This window comes from Sebastes umbrosus, chromosome 3 (genome assembly GCF_015220745.1).
Source record: "Sebastes umbrosus isolate fSebUmb1 chromosome 3, fSebUmb1.pri, whole genome shotgun sequence".
Lineage (NCBI taxonomy): Eukaryota > Metazoa > Chordata > Actinopteri > Perciformes > Sebastidae > Sebastes > Sebastes umbrosus.
Window position 1 is genome coordinate 19,138,434 of NC_051271.1, and position 16,308 is coordinate 19,154,741.

Sequence of the window (16,308 nt, forward strand, 5' to 3'; positions counted from 1 at the left end):
GAGCATTTGATTTATTGAATGCTGTCAGGATGTAATGAGAATTTCAACTTATAAAACGAAAGATGTTTCTAAAATCTTTAAAACCTCCCACTACCGTACAACATGAGATTTGCTCATTTGAACTGATTCAAGTAATCAAACAATCAAAATTTTAGTCTGGGAGTCACTGTCCATGCTCCTGTGGAACCAATAATCACGGACGTGACCATTAATTTTCAAGACATCAGCCAGTAATGAAGACACATGGGCTACTCTGGTCAATCCCTGCACGCTTAAATAGAACAAAGGTCACCTGGTTATTGTACCCAGTATGATGAGATTAATATCAAGACCTTGTACCGTGTGAATGTCACAACTTAATGACGCCAAAAACTGCTTTTTTCAATAAAACATATTGAAAGCTATGATGAGGTTGGTTTAAAGTTCAGACTCTGTGTTATCATTGAGGAACATTATTTCTGTGTTTTTTGGCATCTTAGACAGACCAATTCATCACTCTTGGTTAAGTTTCATATAACTGTGGTGATTTAAGAGATGTGTTACATAATTGACTTTTAAAAAATGAAGTATTGTAGTGACTTTTATATTGTAGTCTATCGTCACATACTCTTAATGAAACAGGTTGTGTATAATGAGCGAAAAAAAGACAAGCAATTTACTTGATATCTTACTGCCAGTAAACAGCCTATATAAATGCATATCCAGTAACTAAATCTGTCTGGTGCATTAAAACAGTTTGCCTCCTGCTCATAACGGCACTGGACAGGTGCATATCCGCTTTAATATTCTTTAGAGCAGGTACTTGATTTAAATGTGTGCTTTTACAAATCACCGCATGTTGTTTAATCTCAGCTGAATGTTGAGGAAACATTTTCATTTATTGATGTCGTACACAGCAGCTGAGAGCCCGGTGAAAAAGGCTTGGCTTGACATGTGGAGCTGCCTTGACTTTCCCCACACATACAGCCATATCAGATACACACTAACAGCAAGGTTACAGAGGTGGTTGAGCCTCATGCATTAGAGATGAACCAGAAAAAGTATCTTGGAAACACAAGAGCCTTCAGGGTGAAGAAATAGCCACAGCAGCTGTTACAGTACTTCTTCTCATTCAGGGTTCAAGGTTAATTTATTGTTATTGTTCAACACAGGCTTGCACAATGAAATGCAGTTGTTGTCCCATTTTGCTCCATAAGAAAAACAAAAAAAGCAAAACTATTTGTTATGGTGGAGGATGAGTTGAGTCAGCTGTTAGTTCTGTAGACGGCAGCAGGATGAACAGGCTGTGGCTGGCTGGGTATTGTCTATTGATATCCTTTGGGCTCTGCGCAGGCACCTCACCTCACTGATATCACTGATGCTCGGTAGATGGGTAACAATGATGTTCTGGGCGGTTTTAATCACCGGCTGCAGAGCGCTCCTGTCCTGACCTGTGCACATCCCAGGACAGTTTGTAATGTTTCCAGTCAGGATGCTTTCTATTGCTCCTCTGTAAAGGTTAAAGGATAACTTTGGTATTTTTCGACCTGTGGACTATTTTCCCATGTTTTTCAATCTAACTGATTACTAGGGACAACCATTTCTGAAAAGGTAAATAGACTTGAATTTATATTGCATTTTGCCTTTCTAGTCTTCCGACCACTCAAAGCCCTTTACACTACATGTCAGCATTCACCCATTCACACACACATTCACACACTGATGGCAGAGGGCAGCTGCTCACAGGCTGCAATATGGTGCTATTGGGGCAAGCTGGCACTGACATTTAGGTCCACTAAAAGTGCTTGTTTTTGCCATGACAGGTTCTGATTGTTATTATAAGTGTCTGACAACATTATGGAAAAAGTCTCACTCAAGGAGAAGTCTTGTTCTGAAATCTGGCAAGGTGACGTGTTGCTGGAAGACAACGGTGGAATAGTGGAATACATCCATGGTGGAAATGTGAGTGGCAGCCGGGCAGAGTTTGTTGTGTTGGAGTGTAGAAAGTGTAGTTTAGTGTTATCTAAAAGATTTTCAACGTCGTGGCTGCATATTTAGGTGATTTCAACAATGTGGATGAGGTCTTTGAATTTCCATGGCCACCAGTATTTGTTTGAGCCAGAATATACAGATATTCAGATTTCACAAGACTTCTCCTTGAGCGGGACTTGGACACAATAACAAACAGACCGGATCAAGAGAAAGGTAAGAAAAACGTTTTATTTCTCTGCAGGGTCCTTTCCATAATGTTGTCAGACATTTTTAAAAACAATCTGAGCCTGTCAGTGGCAAAAACAAGCACATTTAATGAACGTAACGTTACATTGACGCTGCTCTCTTGCACTCGCAGCTCGTTCCGCGGCTGCCGGTTACAGCGTTATCCCACAAATTTCAGAAATTGTTGTCCCTATTAGTCACTTAGACACAAAAACGAGGGAACATATGGTCCACGTCGAAAAATACCGAAGTTACCCATTAATAAGAACTTGGCAGGGGAATTTTTGCCTTCTTTAGTTTCTTTAAGAATTATAGCCATTCTCAAGCTTTTTCTTTTTACCAGGGTGGAGATGTGAGATGATCCTGTCAGGTTCTCTGTGGACGGTCCTGAGGGAGTTATAAGCGGAGCAAGAAGTTTTAAGTGATTCACAATTTTTCCCCTACAGTACATGCCTGTTGATGCGCAGAAGGAACTGTGTAGAATAATTAATCAAAACGACACGTTTGATGTGCACATAAGCACGGGAGGGTTCTGTGGTTGATTTACAACAGTCTGATGCTGGTTGCACTAAATGTAACTAGCTGATCTGCTGCGCATAATTGTAGCTTGACAGCGCGCAACATCACTCTAGTTAGAGACTGCAGCGGGGAGCGCTGTGCTGGCTCTCTGTAAATACACATAACTTGTGTGCACAAATTGTGGCCTCAATATATTAGGCAATATCTTTTCTCTCTATGACCACTCCCGGGCTCCGTAATAATGAGTGGGACAGAACATGGTAATGTAAGTATAATATTGTTGTTATTATTATAATTGTGGTGAAAACCGGGACTATTTGTTAGAGGGTGTTGAAAACCGGGACATTTTAGTGTTTTACAGATATTCATCCGGACTCAGGAAATCCAGGTTGAAACCGGGACAATCCCAGACAAACTGGGACATCTGGTCATCGTAGCTTTAAGTGCAAAGTCACAGCAAAATGAATATGTGCCAGAGCAGAGTTTGTTCTTGATTTGAACGTGTTCAACCACAGCACACGGACGTTTTTTTCCCGACAAGCATTCGACGACAATCAGCCACCCGGGTCCCTAATCATACCGTCACATGGCTCCTCAGCTCATTCAAACTGTAATCAGATCATGAAATTGTTGCTTTTATAATTACAGACGGATTGGACATTTTGTGTACTTGGAGTTTCTTTGTGGACCAGTGGTCAATAAGATGGATACACACAGTGAGATTTGACCAGATATTGATATGATATGATTGATGTGGTGTATTTGGCAACAGTGTCATATCAGCCAACAACAACATGCAGCAGTATAATTTTGCCACTTCTTGCTATTACTGTGAAATATCATAATAAATATGACTTCAGTGTGTAACAACAAGACACTGATCTTTACTGATGTCGAACATTTTGCGGGAATGTTTTAAAAACGGGTCTAATATTCAGATTTGTGGCAGTAATTGATATTTGAATTTATGTTGGTATTTCAGGTAAATAAATGTTTTTTTTTTTGTATAAATCTAAGTTGCTACTTTACATTCAACAGTTTTTTTCTGCAACATAAACTGTCTCTGTGCAGTTTGGTTTATAAAGTAAAACAAAAGCCAAGAGCTACTTTCTGTTAAGAGGCCCATTTTGTTATTATTCCTAACAGAAGGCACTACAAAGCACCATAAGCTATACTTACAGCTTCCAAACTTGGAAGCAGCAGCTTATGAGTAGCACTTGAGGGCAGCATTATACCATCTCTGTCCTTCCACAAGCTCTTACAATAATGAGATACAGAATATCTCATCCATATACTCAATTTAAAATCAAAATGTATTACCTTCTGCGTAAAAGGGGTACTTCCATTTACATTCATTTCTGATACTTTATTCTAATGGTTTAGTAAAAATGTCCAGGACATTTCTTTTTAATCCACTCTACTGTTGTGTAGAGGATCTATTTTGGGATTTGGTAAGAGTGTGAGACCATCAGGATTAGTAAAACAATTTGAAGTTGTCATGAATGAACATGATTATGATTTGATGAGATCCAGAAACTTAAATGGATTTTCCAACCATCTCTTTTGTTAAAGAGTTGATTTAGGATCTTAAGTCTTGATGAAAAACAGCGGTTGGATGTTTACTTTGCAAAGGAGGAAAACACTTCATCATTTTGAGGTTTTTGTTTGTGTCTGTAGCACTTCTATTAGAAATGACTGACCTATTTTGGCAGGAATAGCATGATGGATTATCTTATAAGTATGAAGAAAAAACATCTTAAAAGTTGACACGACAAGGGAAATCTACAGTTTTGGAGAGCTTAATTCAAAATATCAATGACTCATTTGTACAAATCTGCCCACACATTTGATAACGTGCAACCATTTATATGTGTTGTGTGTGTTATTCCACCAGCACAGTTTGGTATAACCTGTTACCAGGGCTGTCAAAGTTAACGCCATAATAATGCGTTAACGCAAATTTGTTTTAACGGCAACTTGCGATTTCAGGTGGTAGCGGGATCAGTTTTATAGAAGATACTGGCATCATATGAACTATAAAAAACTTAAGGAATCCATTGGTACCAACCATGTCATACTAGCTTGAAGGAGGCTAACTAAAGCTCCAAACTTGCGCTTAAAATATTGGTATTTTGTTTTGTGTTGTTAAGTGATTTCATACATTTGCATAAAGCAGCATATTTACCCTCTCCCATGTTGATAAGAGTATTAAATCCTTGATATATCTCTATTTAAGGTATATTTTGAACAGATAAAAAATGTGCAATTAATTTGCAATTAATAACGATTAACTATGGATAATCATGCGATTAATAGTGATTAAATATTTTAATCGATTGAAAGCCCTACCTGTTACCCATCATGTTCAGTGCATTTAACAAGCCCTCTAGAGCATTTCAGTAAACGTCAACTGTCTAAAAATACACTTGCAATGTAGTTTACCTTCAGTCCCACCTGCCGCCTCCTGCTCACCTAACAGAGTCGGAGTGTTAACATAAGTCAGAACCTATACATTTATTAAACATTCTTTCTTTGCTCTATTTCTCTCGTCTTAATCTCGTTAACCCTTTCCGCCTCATACTCCTCTCCCAGTGTCCGGCTGCTTCTGCTAGTTTAAACGTATTCCCTCGATCCTCTCCTCTAATCAGGATTCTACAGGGATCGCTCGCTCATCTCATTTCTTCTCTCTGCAAATATTACATTCCCTTCTTTCTTTCTCCATTCCCCCCTCTTCTCAGGCAGAAATCAATGTGTCTAAAGCAGGACAGATAACCTTGTGTTTGAAGTACTAAGAGCGAGGGGGTGTGACAGGGGAGTTGAGGGGGAGAGACGGGCAGAGGAGTGATATTGAAACCATTAAAGGATATTCAGATTCTTCCTCTGACTTAATGCTCCCTCTTTCTCTATAGGACACTTGAAGGTGCGGCAGAGCAAAGCCCCTCCAAGACAAGAGCAGAGACGTTTAAAATGCAGAGGGAAACAGAGCCGTGTGCTTTTCTATCACGTGGACACTCATACTATACAGTAAGTGCTCATTTGTGTGGTCTTTTTCTGTCTTGTGTGTGGAAATCTTTGCATATTTGTGTGTTTCACCTTGTATCCTTGGATGAGTCCATTCTGGGTCTCAAGGGGGGGGGTGTCCCAGGTCACTTCCAGGATGGAGGGAGACACAGCTGACACTCTGATAGACTGAGGGGCCACTGATGGAGCTGCAGGAGGCGAGGCGATTCGTTAGACAGTTACTGTGTGTGTGTGTGTGTGTTTGTGTGTGCGCAGCTGGGTGTGAGAGTGGGAAGTAGGAAAGAAATGTTTTACCCTTCCAATTAGAAGGGGCCTACGGCAGCACCTTATTGCTCCACTGTACCACACATATGCATGAACACTCAGCAGTGTGCACTTGAGGCTAGAGAAAAGGCCATATCACCCCATTTCATCATCCCCCTCCAGCCCTTTTCTGCCTCCCCCTGCTTATCCTCACCTCTCGCTCATCTGCATGTGATACGTATGGCCTACACGCACACACTACACACACACACACACTACACACACCCCTTGAATAGGAATGCGGCGTTGGTCTGATGGAGAGAGTGTGAGATTGTGAGGGAAATTGCAAAAACGTGTGGGTGTTACTACCATAACGTGCCAATGTGTTCACCCGCACTGTTGCTTATGTGTTTGCCAGCCTTGTAGAAGTGTGTGTGTGTGTGTGTGTGTGTGTGTGTGTGCATATAAGTGTGTGAGAGTAATATATTTGCACTCCTGTCTGTGTAATGGATCCATGGTTTGACTCTCCGGTGAAAGTTAAACAGGGGTTGGGCCATTACGACAAAATAGATGACTTTGTGCAGCTCTTGACGACATTCAGATGTGTCCAGATGAATGCACACGCACACCCTCACACACACATACACACACATAGGCACAAATACACACACACACACACACACACACACGCAAACACACGCACACACACGTACACACACACACAAGGCAATGCCACTCGAGGGGCACTGAGAGCAGGACATGAGGCGCGGACAGGACAGAGCAAGAAAGAGAAGAGAAGGAGACAAGACACAGAGAGCAGACAAAACAGAGACAGAAAATAATCATTTGACAAAACAATCCCATCTCAAGGTCTTCCAGAGGTTTCAACCATATCACACAGTCCTCAAAAGCGGATGATGTGCTATGGATGACAGTATGACAGCTACTGAGCTTGTATGTGAACGGATCCATCTTCATCACAACTGAAGTACTGAACTCTATCTGCTGATTAATACCGCCTGATACGGTCTGAAGTTAGTAAGTGGACTTTAAGATGGGATTGATCTGTTAAAATACTATTTCTAAGGTCAAGAAAGTGCTTTCATGCTTAAAAGATGATATCCTGAGAAGTAAGTATAAATTAAAAGATCACTGTAACTGATATAAAAAGAGCAACCATCCAAAGATTCAGCTCCAAACTAAATGTTCCTTTATGAAGTCAAAACGCACTAAATGTTGAACGCGGGAGCTTGACATCCAACAATAAAACAGCTTTTCTGGCGTTAAATCCTACCAGTGTAAACAGTTTAGAAACAACATGTGTATATCACACATTGAAGTTGTGACCAGTCTAACAGCCTCTTTGTGTTTCCACCTACCTGCCTCTCCAACAGACACCTCGACTGGGGCGGAGGGGGGGCTCTCTCCGATGATATTGTAGCTCGTCATAACAATCTGGTAGCGTTTGAACTTCTTTAGTTCTACAAAGAAATGAAAATACTTACATTTACATTTATACGACTTGCATGCGAAGCAACTATGTTGTTTGTTGTTGTCACTTCTTATTCTAGAAGCTGTTTGTTTATCAAGGTAACTAAAACTAAATCTAACACATAAAGATGCCAAGAGCTTTACTTCCCATCTTGATTTACTTACGTGTCAACTCAAACTGTGTTAGCGAGGCACTGCTGACTGTCTTGAATGTGCTTTTGGCTTGGGAATAGTGAGAGAAAGATGGAGGGAGACATCAGTACATGTTTCACGTTCAACAATAAATTGTGCAATTAAAATTCAATAAAATGACTGTGTTTAAGAGGAAAACGTCTGAAAGATGTTTCTTTTTAACACTCATTATCATACTTACATACATACTAAAGTATTGTAACAATGTAGCTCTATACTGCAAAACAATGCTGTTTTTTAAATTTCCATGTCCTACGTTTATTTACAGTGTTATCTTTATAAAATGAGTCAGCTGGAGATTGTGTTTTTAACTCATGGAGCTAAGGTTAGCTCCATGAGTTAACTAGTCAGCTACAGCTGATAAAATCTCCAGTTTAACGAGAAATGAAAGCCTGTCAGCCTTCATATCGCATAGGCGCAATATTCGTTAAAGGCTTAATGTGTCAAAATATCCTTCCAAATTAAAGGTGATAACTTTGAAAGTTAGAGCATTCATTTTAGGGCTGTCAATCGATTCAAATATTTAATCTCAATTAATCGCATGATTTTTTATCTGTTCAAAATGTACCTTAAAGGGAGATTTGTCAAGTATTTAATACTCTTATCAACATGGGAGTGGGCAAATATGCTTGCTTTATGCAAATGTATGTATATATTTATTTATTATTGTATATCAATTACCAACACAAAACAATGAACAATAGTGTCCAGGAACCCTCACAGGTACTGCATTTAGCATAAAAAACATGCTCAAATCATAACATGCTGACTTAACTATGACTTGCCCAACCCTGCATGTGATTATCATAAAGTGGGCATGTCTGTAAAGGGGAGACTCGTGGGTACCCATAGAACCCATTTTCATTCCCATATCTTGAGGTCAGAGGTCAAAGGACCCCTTTGAAAATGGCCATGCCAGTTTTTCCTCTCCAAAATTTAGCGCAAGTTCCAAGGGATGAATTCTTTAGGTTTTCTAGTTTCATATGATGCCAGTATCTTCACTCTAGCTTTAAAACTGAGCCCGCTACAGCCTCCGAAAGATCGATTGTGTTAGTGGCATTAAAACAAATTTGCGTTAACATGTTATTATCACGCTAACTTTGACAGCTCTAAGTAATATAGCAGCAAACAACTATTAGCTATATAAAGTTATAGAGGAGTAATGTCTACCTGAGCAGAGCATGAAGTTGTGTGAATGTAGAGCATGTTAGTCCCAGTGTGTGTGCCCCACCGACTAGCTAATGGCCGCCACTCTTCACCGTGCTCATACGGCGGTTATCGCTGATAACGCCGTCCCGACCCAAGGCGTAGCGTCGCGTAACACCCACCCTCCGGTTCCCCCCAGGTTAACACTGTTAGCTCTGTCAGCACTGTTGATGTTGTTTGCACTGTTCGTGCTGCTAGCACTGTTAGCTGCTAGCCACCGGCTCAGCCGTCGCCATGTTGAGAGCTGTACGGAGGAAATCCCTCAATCATGGATATGCTCTGAATTTGAAATTTAGCACCTTTATATATAGTCGTGCTGCAGAGATGTCCTGGCCTATGCATCATATTCTACAGATTTAAGAAAACATCTTTTTCTGGTACAGATCCCTGCTAAAATCACACCATAATCATTTTCATGTTATTTACTTAAAATGAGAATAACAATGTACAATTATCATTCCCTGTAATATCACAAATCATACCACAATTGCAAAATAATTGCAATTAGATAATTTTTTCGAAATCGTTAAGCCCTAATAGAAATGACACTATAAATGCTGCGTAATTGCAGCGCAAGGACAATAAAGTCTGACAGGCATAGCAATAGTAACTAAGTGGGGGTTGGATTTAGCGAACATTTAACATTAGTCTCAGTACTACTCACTTGTAATGAGGGCACTTGTGGTGTTGTTTTTGGTGGCCTGGACTTCTGCTTCAGTGAAAGTGGAGGTGTTTACTGGGAGCTCTCTGTAATACAGCCGGTATCCAGTCAACACCCCGTTAATGCTGTCGTCATTGGGTCGCTGAAAAACATGCAAACAAGCACACACAGAGAAAAGTATTAGTACTCCATTCCTAAAAAAAAAAAAAGAAATCTGCACTGAGCTCATTTTCATTTTCTTGGCGTAGCGAGGTGACTGACAGGACGCCGGCGGCTGGCAGAGCAGTATTTTATCAGCAGAGTCCACTTTAAAGGGCTGGTGGATTGGTCCGGCTGTAACCCGCACAGACAAAGTGATGCTTCAGTGGGTTTGGCACTCTTGTAAAGGATGATGAAATTGCTGGTGACTTTGTTTTTCATTGCCTCCTTCTGCTTTGACATAAGGCTAGAAGGAGTGAGAGAAGACACTTCCAAACCGAAGAGGAAGAGTGACAAGCAGAGAAGCAGCTAGGCTGTGTTTACTGTCTTCTCACATGTCACGGTTGCTCTAAAACCACCTCTATTTCTCCAGAACTCTCTCTCTTTTTTCCTCTGTTGTTGGACATTGCTGATGTTTGCTTCTCCCACCCTCTAACAGCTCTCCTGCTGGTATATCCTTATTAAGAGTTTGAACATTTTTTCTCCCCCAGCTAGGACGATCTGTCCCTCCGTCTGTCCGTCCCTCCCTCTTGAGATCCCTCCAATCTGTCTGTGCTGCCCTCTGACCTCTCCTGGTTCAATAAATAATGATAATTGCATCCACATACAACACGTACAAACACTGCATACAGTTAGTCTGCAGGGGTCTCATTCTCCAAATAGGTGATTAACCTGCACTCAGAGTTGCATTGTGCAGCTCTGTGTGTATATACTGAGTGTGTATCTGTCTTCATATACCTTCCACTGCACCAGGACTGAGGTAGTGGTTGTTGGTTTCACTGCGAGGATCACTGGAGGCTCGTCAGGCACTGAAAAGAAAAAATAGAGAAAGAGAGTGAGGAAGAAAAAGACGTAGAGACTGTCACTCTCTATTATGTTTTCAAATCCACATATTTCCTCGTTTTCCTCCTTCTTTCCTCCCCAGTGTTCCTAATCTCTCACCATCCTGCAGAGTTGTAACAGCCTCCGTCTCTTTGCTGAGGACGCTGTCTCCTACATCGTTGGTTGCCAACATCCGAAACTTGTATGATGTAAAGGGCTTCAGTCTGTAGACACAAACACACACAGATACACATGAACAGATGGACACAAAATGCAAATAAATATGAATTTAATATGATTCACATGCTATTGATTTCAGCCTTACACCTCTCTCTCTTTCTTATATATCTATCTTTTTTTTTCCTTCGTCCCATTGCCTGAGGAAAGTTTGCATTCATTAATTTAAAAATAATATTTTCCTTTTATTTCAAATATATTTTTGAACAGAATTCGGGCTTAAATTGATGAATTGGTTCATTTAAATTGAACGGCTGCTGGGTGTTTGTACGTGTTGCTCCATGATTCTCATGTAAGATTCGCAATATGTTTTCAATGTGACTGAATTATTACTAGAACAATTGATTCATGCTTTGCGTTTGTAATAGAGCGGTGCAGGAATGAATCCTAAAACCCGGAAAAGAGTTAGCATTTTAGCACTTCCGGTTCCCTCGTCTGGAAGTCAATGGGTTTTTAGTTAGAAGCCTGAAATAAGGTCTGCTGTTAACACAAGCTGAAGAGATTTTAACGTTTTGTTCTCCGATATAAAATACTTCAATAAATATCCCAATAGTGAATTTTGAAGCTTTTATATGTCTTATAAAAGGCGGTTGCTAACAAGTGGCTAAATGACACTATTAAACGCCATCACGCCGACCACTGGACTCGCCACTAAAAGAGCCGAAGGCCAAGTGTCTTGGAGCTCTTCAGGACCAGCTCTGCCTTACAAGCATTACCGTCAGCGAAAACGTTTCTCAATACTCACAATGAACCTTCACACATCACAGTGGATGCACCAATCGTTAATTCACGTCTCCTGTTATTTATTTTTTTTTGCTTGAAAGATGTGCCATGGGTGAGCATTGCACCTCAATGTCTCCTCTTAGCATCGCGCCTGCGCTTTATTGTTTCACAGTTTATATTTGGACTCTTATTAGCTCATCAGTCACCTGTAAAGAGCTTTGAATTGCACTTAACTATGAGAGGTGCTATACAAATAAATCAAGTTTGATCTGCTTAGTAGAGTAATCACGGGGAGATAACTGTATACTGATGAAAACAGTGAAATTAGTTCATATTGCAAGTAATATATGAAAATTTAATAACAGCAATGCCAAAGCTTTAAAGTACCTGGTGGGATTTTCATAGTAAACAAACAGATTTTTGTTTCCACTAAAGGTTTCTCACTAATGAGCATTTTGAGTATTTGTAAGACCTTAAATCTAAGGCTGCAACTAACGATCATTTTCATTGTCCATTAATCTGTTAATTATTTTCTTGATTAATTGATTAGTTGTTTGTTCAATAAAATGTCAGAAAATAGGGAAAAATTAAGATCAGTGTTTCCCAAAGCCCAAAATGATGTCCTCAAATGTCTTGTTTTGTCCACAACTCAATGATACTCCGTTTACTGTCATAGAGGAGTAAAGAAACCAGAAAATATTCACATTTAAGAAGCTGGAATCAGAGAATTTAGACTTTTTTTTATCTTAAAAAATTACCCAAACCGATTGATCGATTATAAAAATAGTTTGTGAATAATTTTATAGTTCACAACTAATCGATTCACTGTTGAAGCTCTACTTAAAACATCCTTAACTTTTTAAAACTTTGGGAATATCTTCCTACAAAACCATCTCCTCCATCACCCCCCCATCACAGACATATTTTTGCTCTTTTAGTGGCCTTTGAAGAGCAGACGAGGTCCTGAATAATAATCGTCTTACACCTTTCCTAATTGTCTCCCCTGCCAAAGTATTTTTACTGCCATGCTACCACAACATCTTATCTGCATTTCTCCTCTGTGCAAGGTGAATGCATTAATAAGCGCAGAATAACAATTTACATCAGTCATGTTGAAAACACTTTGCTCTAGAGCCACTTACAATCAGCTGAATGAACAGGCACCCATTGTTAGGGACGAGCTGAACGAGTCTATGGTGCCTTATAGCATGCTAATAGTTTAAATGTGCCCTCTCCTGAACACCGCGGGAAATTGATTAAAATTTAAAAAGGACAGTCGGTGGCAAAACAGTCATTTTTATTAGTCTAACCTAATAATTAACAAGATGAACACCCATCCCCCCCCTTTAATCACTGCTTACACATCTACCTGCAAGGTCCTCCTTTAGACTTTATCTACACCGAGCCTCGGAGACTACAGAGGATCAGCTAGAAACTCAGCAGGCGACACGAGCACTGCTCAAGTGTCCTCTTGTATAATAATGAGCCATGCCCAATAAGGGACAAGAAAAGGCCCTATGGGGTTGTGGGTATCGTAGGAATAAGACATCAAAGGCACCCACAGCACTGGGACGACGTTAAAGACAGTGTTTGTACTGTGTCTATGTTTGCATCAGCCTGGGGACTTCGATGTTTTGGTTTTCCAAAGATGTCTCGGTGGAAAACAACAATTAAGGACGGATAACAAGTAAGTGTGAGCGCGAGCGTGCGGAGATGTAAGCTAATTCCTCCATCCGGCGCTGCAATTAGAGCATTCAGTGATAGAATGAGCTCGAAAAAACGGCATCAAAACAATAACAGCAGCAGCGCCACCATCATCACGGCAGATAGACTCTCCCTGAGGCAGGTTGAAGCAGGCTGATGCAGCCACACTGAGAGGACGCTCTTCAGCATCTCAAATAGCTCTGTGATAGTCATGGAGCGGAAGACACATGTGGGGGAACACACACACGATACACAAGTAAAGCCTCAGCGTAGTTCTGCTACTCAAGCTTTCAGGGAAGTTGGAGCAGCCGTCGAGTCTGACCACCATCACCTGCTGCCATAATGACAGCCTCACCAGGGAGAAGAGGATGGAGGGATAAAGAGGGAGGGATGGAAAAGGAAGACATGGAGCTCTCTTCCAGGGGATGAGTGCATGTGATCGAAGGAAAAAATACATGCATTATGTTTTTTGAAAGCACTAGCTGTTGATGGATGAAGGGGGGGAGGGAAGGAGGTGGGGACAACAAGAGGGATGATGGATGAAAAGGTAAAAACGGTTGTAGAGAGAAACCATGGACAAACAGCACACACAAACCTGAAAGCGTAAAGGCAGAGTGAGGAAAAAAAAGGTAGTAAGAGAAACAGACAAAGAGCACTTCCTGCTGTGCCTGTGTGATTAGGTGACTGAGATCCTCCACGTTTCTGCAGTGATTATGATTACTCTCCCTGGTGGTTGTTTTTTTTGTGGTTTATGTTGTTTTTTTGCTCCACAAACCTTTTTGGTACTCCATGTGCTAAATAAATAAAACTTTTCCTTCTGTGTTCTAATTTTCTGTTGTTTGCTTTGAGAATTCATAGCATCCCTCCTCTCTCTCTCTGTCCACTCTCTTTCTCCCTAAGGACGCATAAACATTACAGGATTTTTAAACAAGATTTTGCTTTAACTAATTCATGTCCAGCAAGTCATGCTAAACAAAGCTTCGATGTTAGGGATCTGTAAGTATACAGTGGCCCTGAGAGCTCAACGCACCGTAAATACACACAACACAAGCAAATGAAGAAACATCTTCACCAACTTGACGAGACACGGAAACATCGATTTGACGAGACATGCGCAGCATTTAGAAAAAAGGTTGCAAGAAGCTCACAACACAACGGACACACAAGCTTCTCTGTGCTGGATCATCAGCCGTTCTGGGACCTCTCTCTGGTTGTTGGTGCCTCATTCCACATGATGGACCTGGACCTCCGTCCTCCAGGAGATTTAGGGCGCTGACTTTCATTGACTTAACGGCCACAGGTGTCGCTGTTAACAAGCAATTTCTGATTCTTACATAGAGTCCCTTTAACATCATGAACCCCTGATTTGGATATTATTATGACAGATTGCAGATCTGCTGTTATACAGTATGAAAGACTTCATTGAAGTAACGCTGGGTTGCTACCATAGACTGTATATAAGAAGTGGACGTAGTCACCGTGACGTCACCCATTGGTTTGTGGACGCTGTTTTGAAGCCTCGAGTTCGGCATTTTGGCCGTCGCCATCTTGTTTTTTTGCAACCAGTAGTGTCACGAGAGGGTGGAGCTAAGTACAACCGAACACTGAATAAGCTATTTTTAGGCGACCAAAATATTATATTAATTTTCATGAACTGAAAATACACTGTGAAAGGGTTAAAGTTGTAAGACGAAAACACGAACAACAACAACGACCTGTCAATCACAAGGTAGCCACGCCCTAAAGCATCCCCTGCTTTATGGTCTATTTGACCCTAAATGGGAACCTCATTTACTAAATGAACATCATGCTGTATTGAATAAGACTTGAAACTAGCGATTGAGACCATAAACTCATGTTTACAATGTTTACTGAGGTAATAAATCAAGTGAGAAGTAGGCTCATTTTCTCATAGACTTCTATACATCTGACTTCTTTTTGCAACCAGAGGAGTCGCCCCCTGCTGGCTATTAGAAAGAATGCAAGTTTAAGGCACTTCAGCATTGGCCTCACTTTTCAGACCAGAGGTTGCCCACTGGTTATTACTAGCCAGTACTGCTAACGTTTGCAGTTTACGTTAGAGCAGAAACACTTCCGAACAATCCATTTCTTACACATTTGCTCGTGTTTTAGGTTGTGGAAACGCAAAAATAGACACCACCCTCCAACCTCTTTAAATATTGAGAGTGCAAAGCTTGACAGGTCTGCTGCACATATTTATGGTTGCTAAGCTATGATGAGACAATTACTACCCTCTCGCCACACGAGCAGATAAGTGTTTGTGTGTGTGACTGCACATATGTGCACATGTGTACCTGTCAGTGGTCCAGGTGGTCACGTTGTGCGGGATGTCAGCGGTGTGTGTGTTCCAGGCCCCGTCGGGCAGCTCTTTGGCCTGCAGAGTGAAGTACCTCAGCGGGGAGGAACCTGAGCCACCCGTCACCCAGTGGAGGCGGAGGTGGCGAGATTCAACCCCGTCCTGAGGAACAGCCAACTTCCTGGGTGGCTGGGGACGCTCTGTAGAAAAAGGGGGAAAGAGGCAGAGGAGAGATGAGAGGGAAAGAAAGAGGGATGGTAGAAAAAAGGATAAGAACGGGGGAATTGAAGTGCAAGCAGGAGAGGGAACTTCGTAAAGAGCTATAGATAAATAGTTGGGTCACAAATTAATGCCCAGAGCACCACACATTACCACAAGTTAAGAAGGTGCTGGATGCAAAAAATAGAAAATGAAAAAAAGGTCAAAACATCCACTACACGCTTATCTCCATCGCAAATGTGTTTGCGATGGAGATCAAATACGAGCACAAGCCTCCAAAACAGCTTCAATGCTCATATTTTAACTGTAGTAGTGATATCATACATTTGTGTATATGTGTGTGTGACAGGCTAGAGACGGCACAGCTTCTCTTTACAGCACGAATGTGTTTGAATTAGAGGTGGATACATATTTGCTAATATCTGCTCTGCAGTCACAGTTATACAGGGATACTTCGTCTGAAGTCTTTGTCAAATACATGCATACATGTCAAAAGCCAATTATAGACATTGCTAGTGACCAAGAAATTTGTTTTCTATGGTAGAATTCAAGCTGGGGA

General features: G+C 41.0%; 1 protein-coding gene across 4 annotated transcripts in view; it reads right to left on the reverse strand.

Moving 5' to 3' along the window:
• Nucleotides 1-16,308, reverse strand: part of LOC119484813 (protein sidekick-1-like) — a 291,651-nt gene that overhangs the window by 11,536 nt on the left and 263,807 nt on the right. For all 4 annotated transcript variants that reach the window (XM_037763916.1, XM_037763915.1, XM_037763914.1 and 1 more), the window contains 7 exons: nucleotides 15,529-15,730; nucleotides 10,670-10,773; nucleotides 10,466-10,536; nucleotides 9,533-9,671; nucleotides 7,636-7,692; nucleotides 7,359-7,460; nucleotides 5,809-5,924 (listed from right to left, as the gene is read on the reverse strand). In XM_037763916.1, the coding sequence (XP_037619844.1) occupies nucleotides 5,809-5,924; nucleotides 7,359-7,460; nucleotides 7,636-7,692; nucleotides 9,533-9,671; nucleotides 10,466-10,536; nucleotides 10,670-10,773; nucleotides 15,529-15,730 (791 nt within the window). The remainder of the gene's footprint in view (nucleotides 1-5,808; nucleotides 5,925-7,358; nucleotides 7,461-7,635; nucleotides 7,693-9,532; nucleotides 9,672-10,465; nucleotides 10,537-10,669; nucleotides 10,774-15,528; nucleotides 15,731-16,308) is intronic.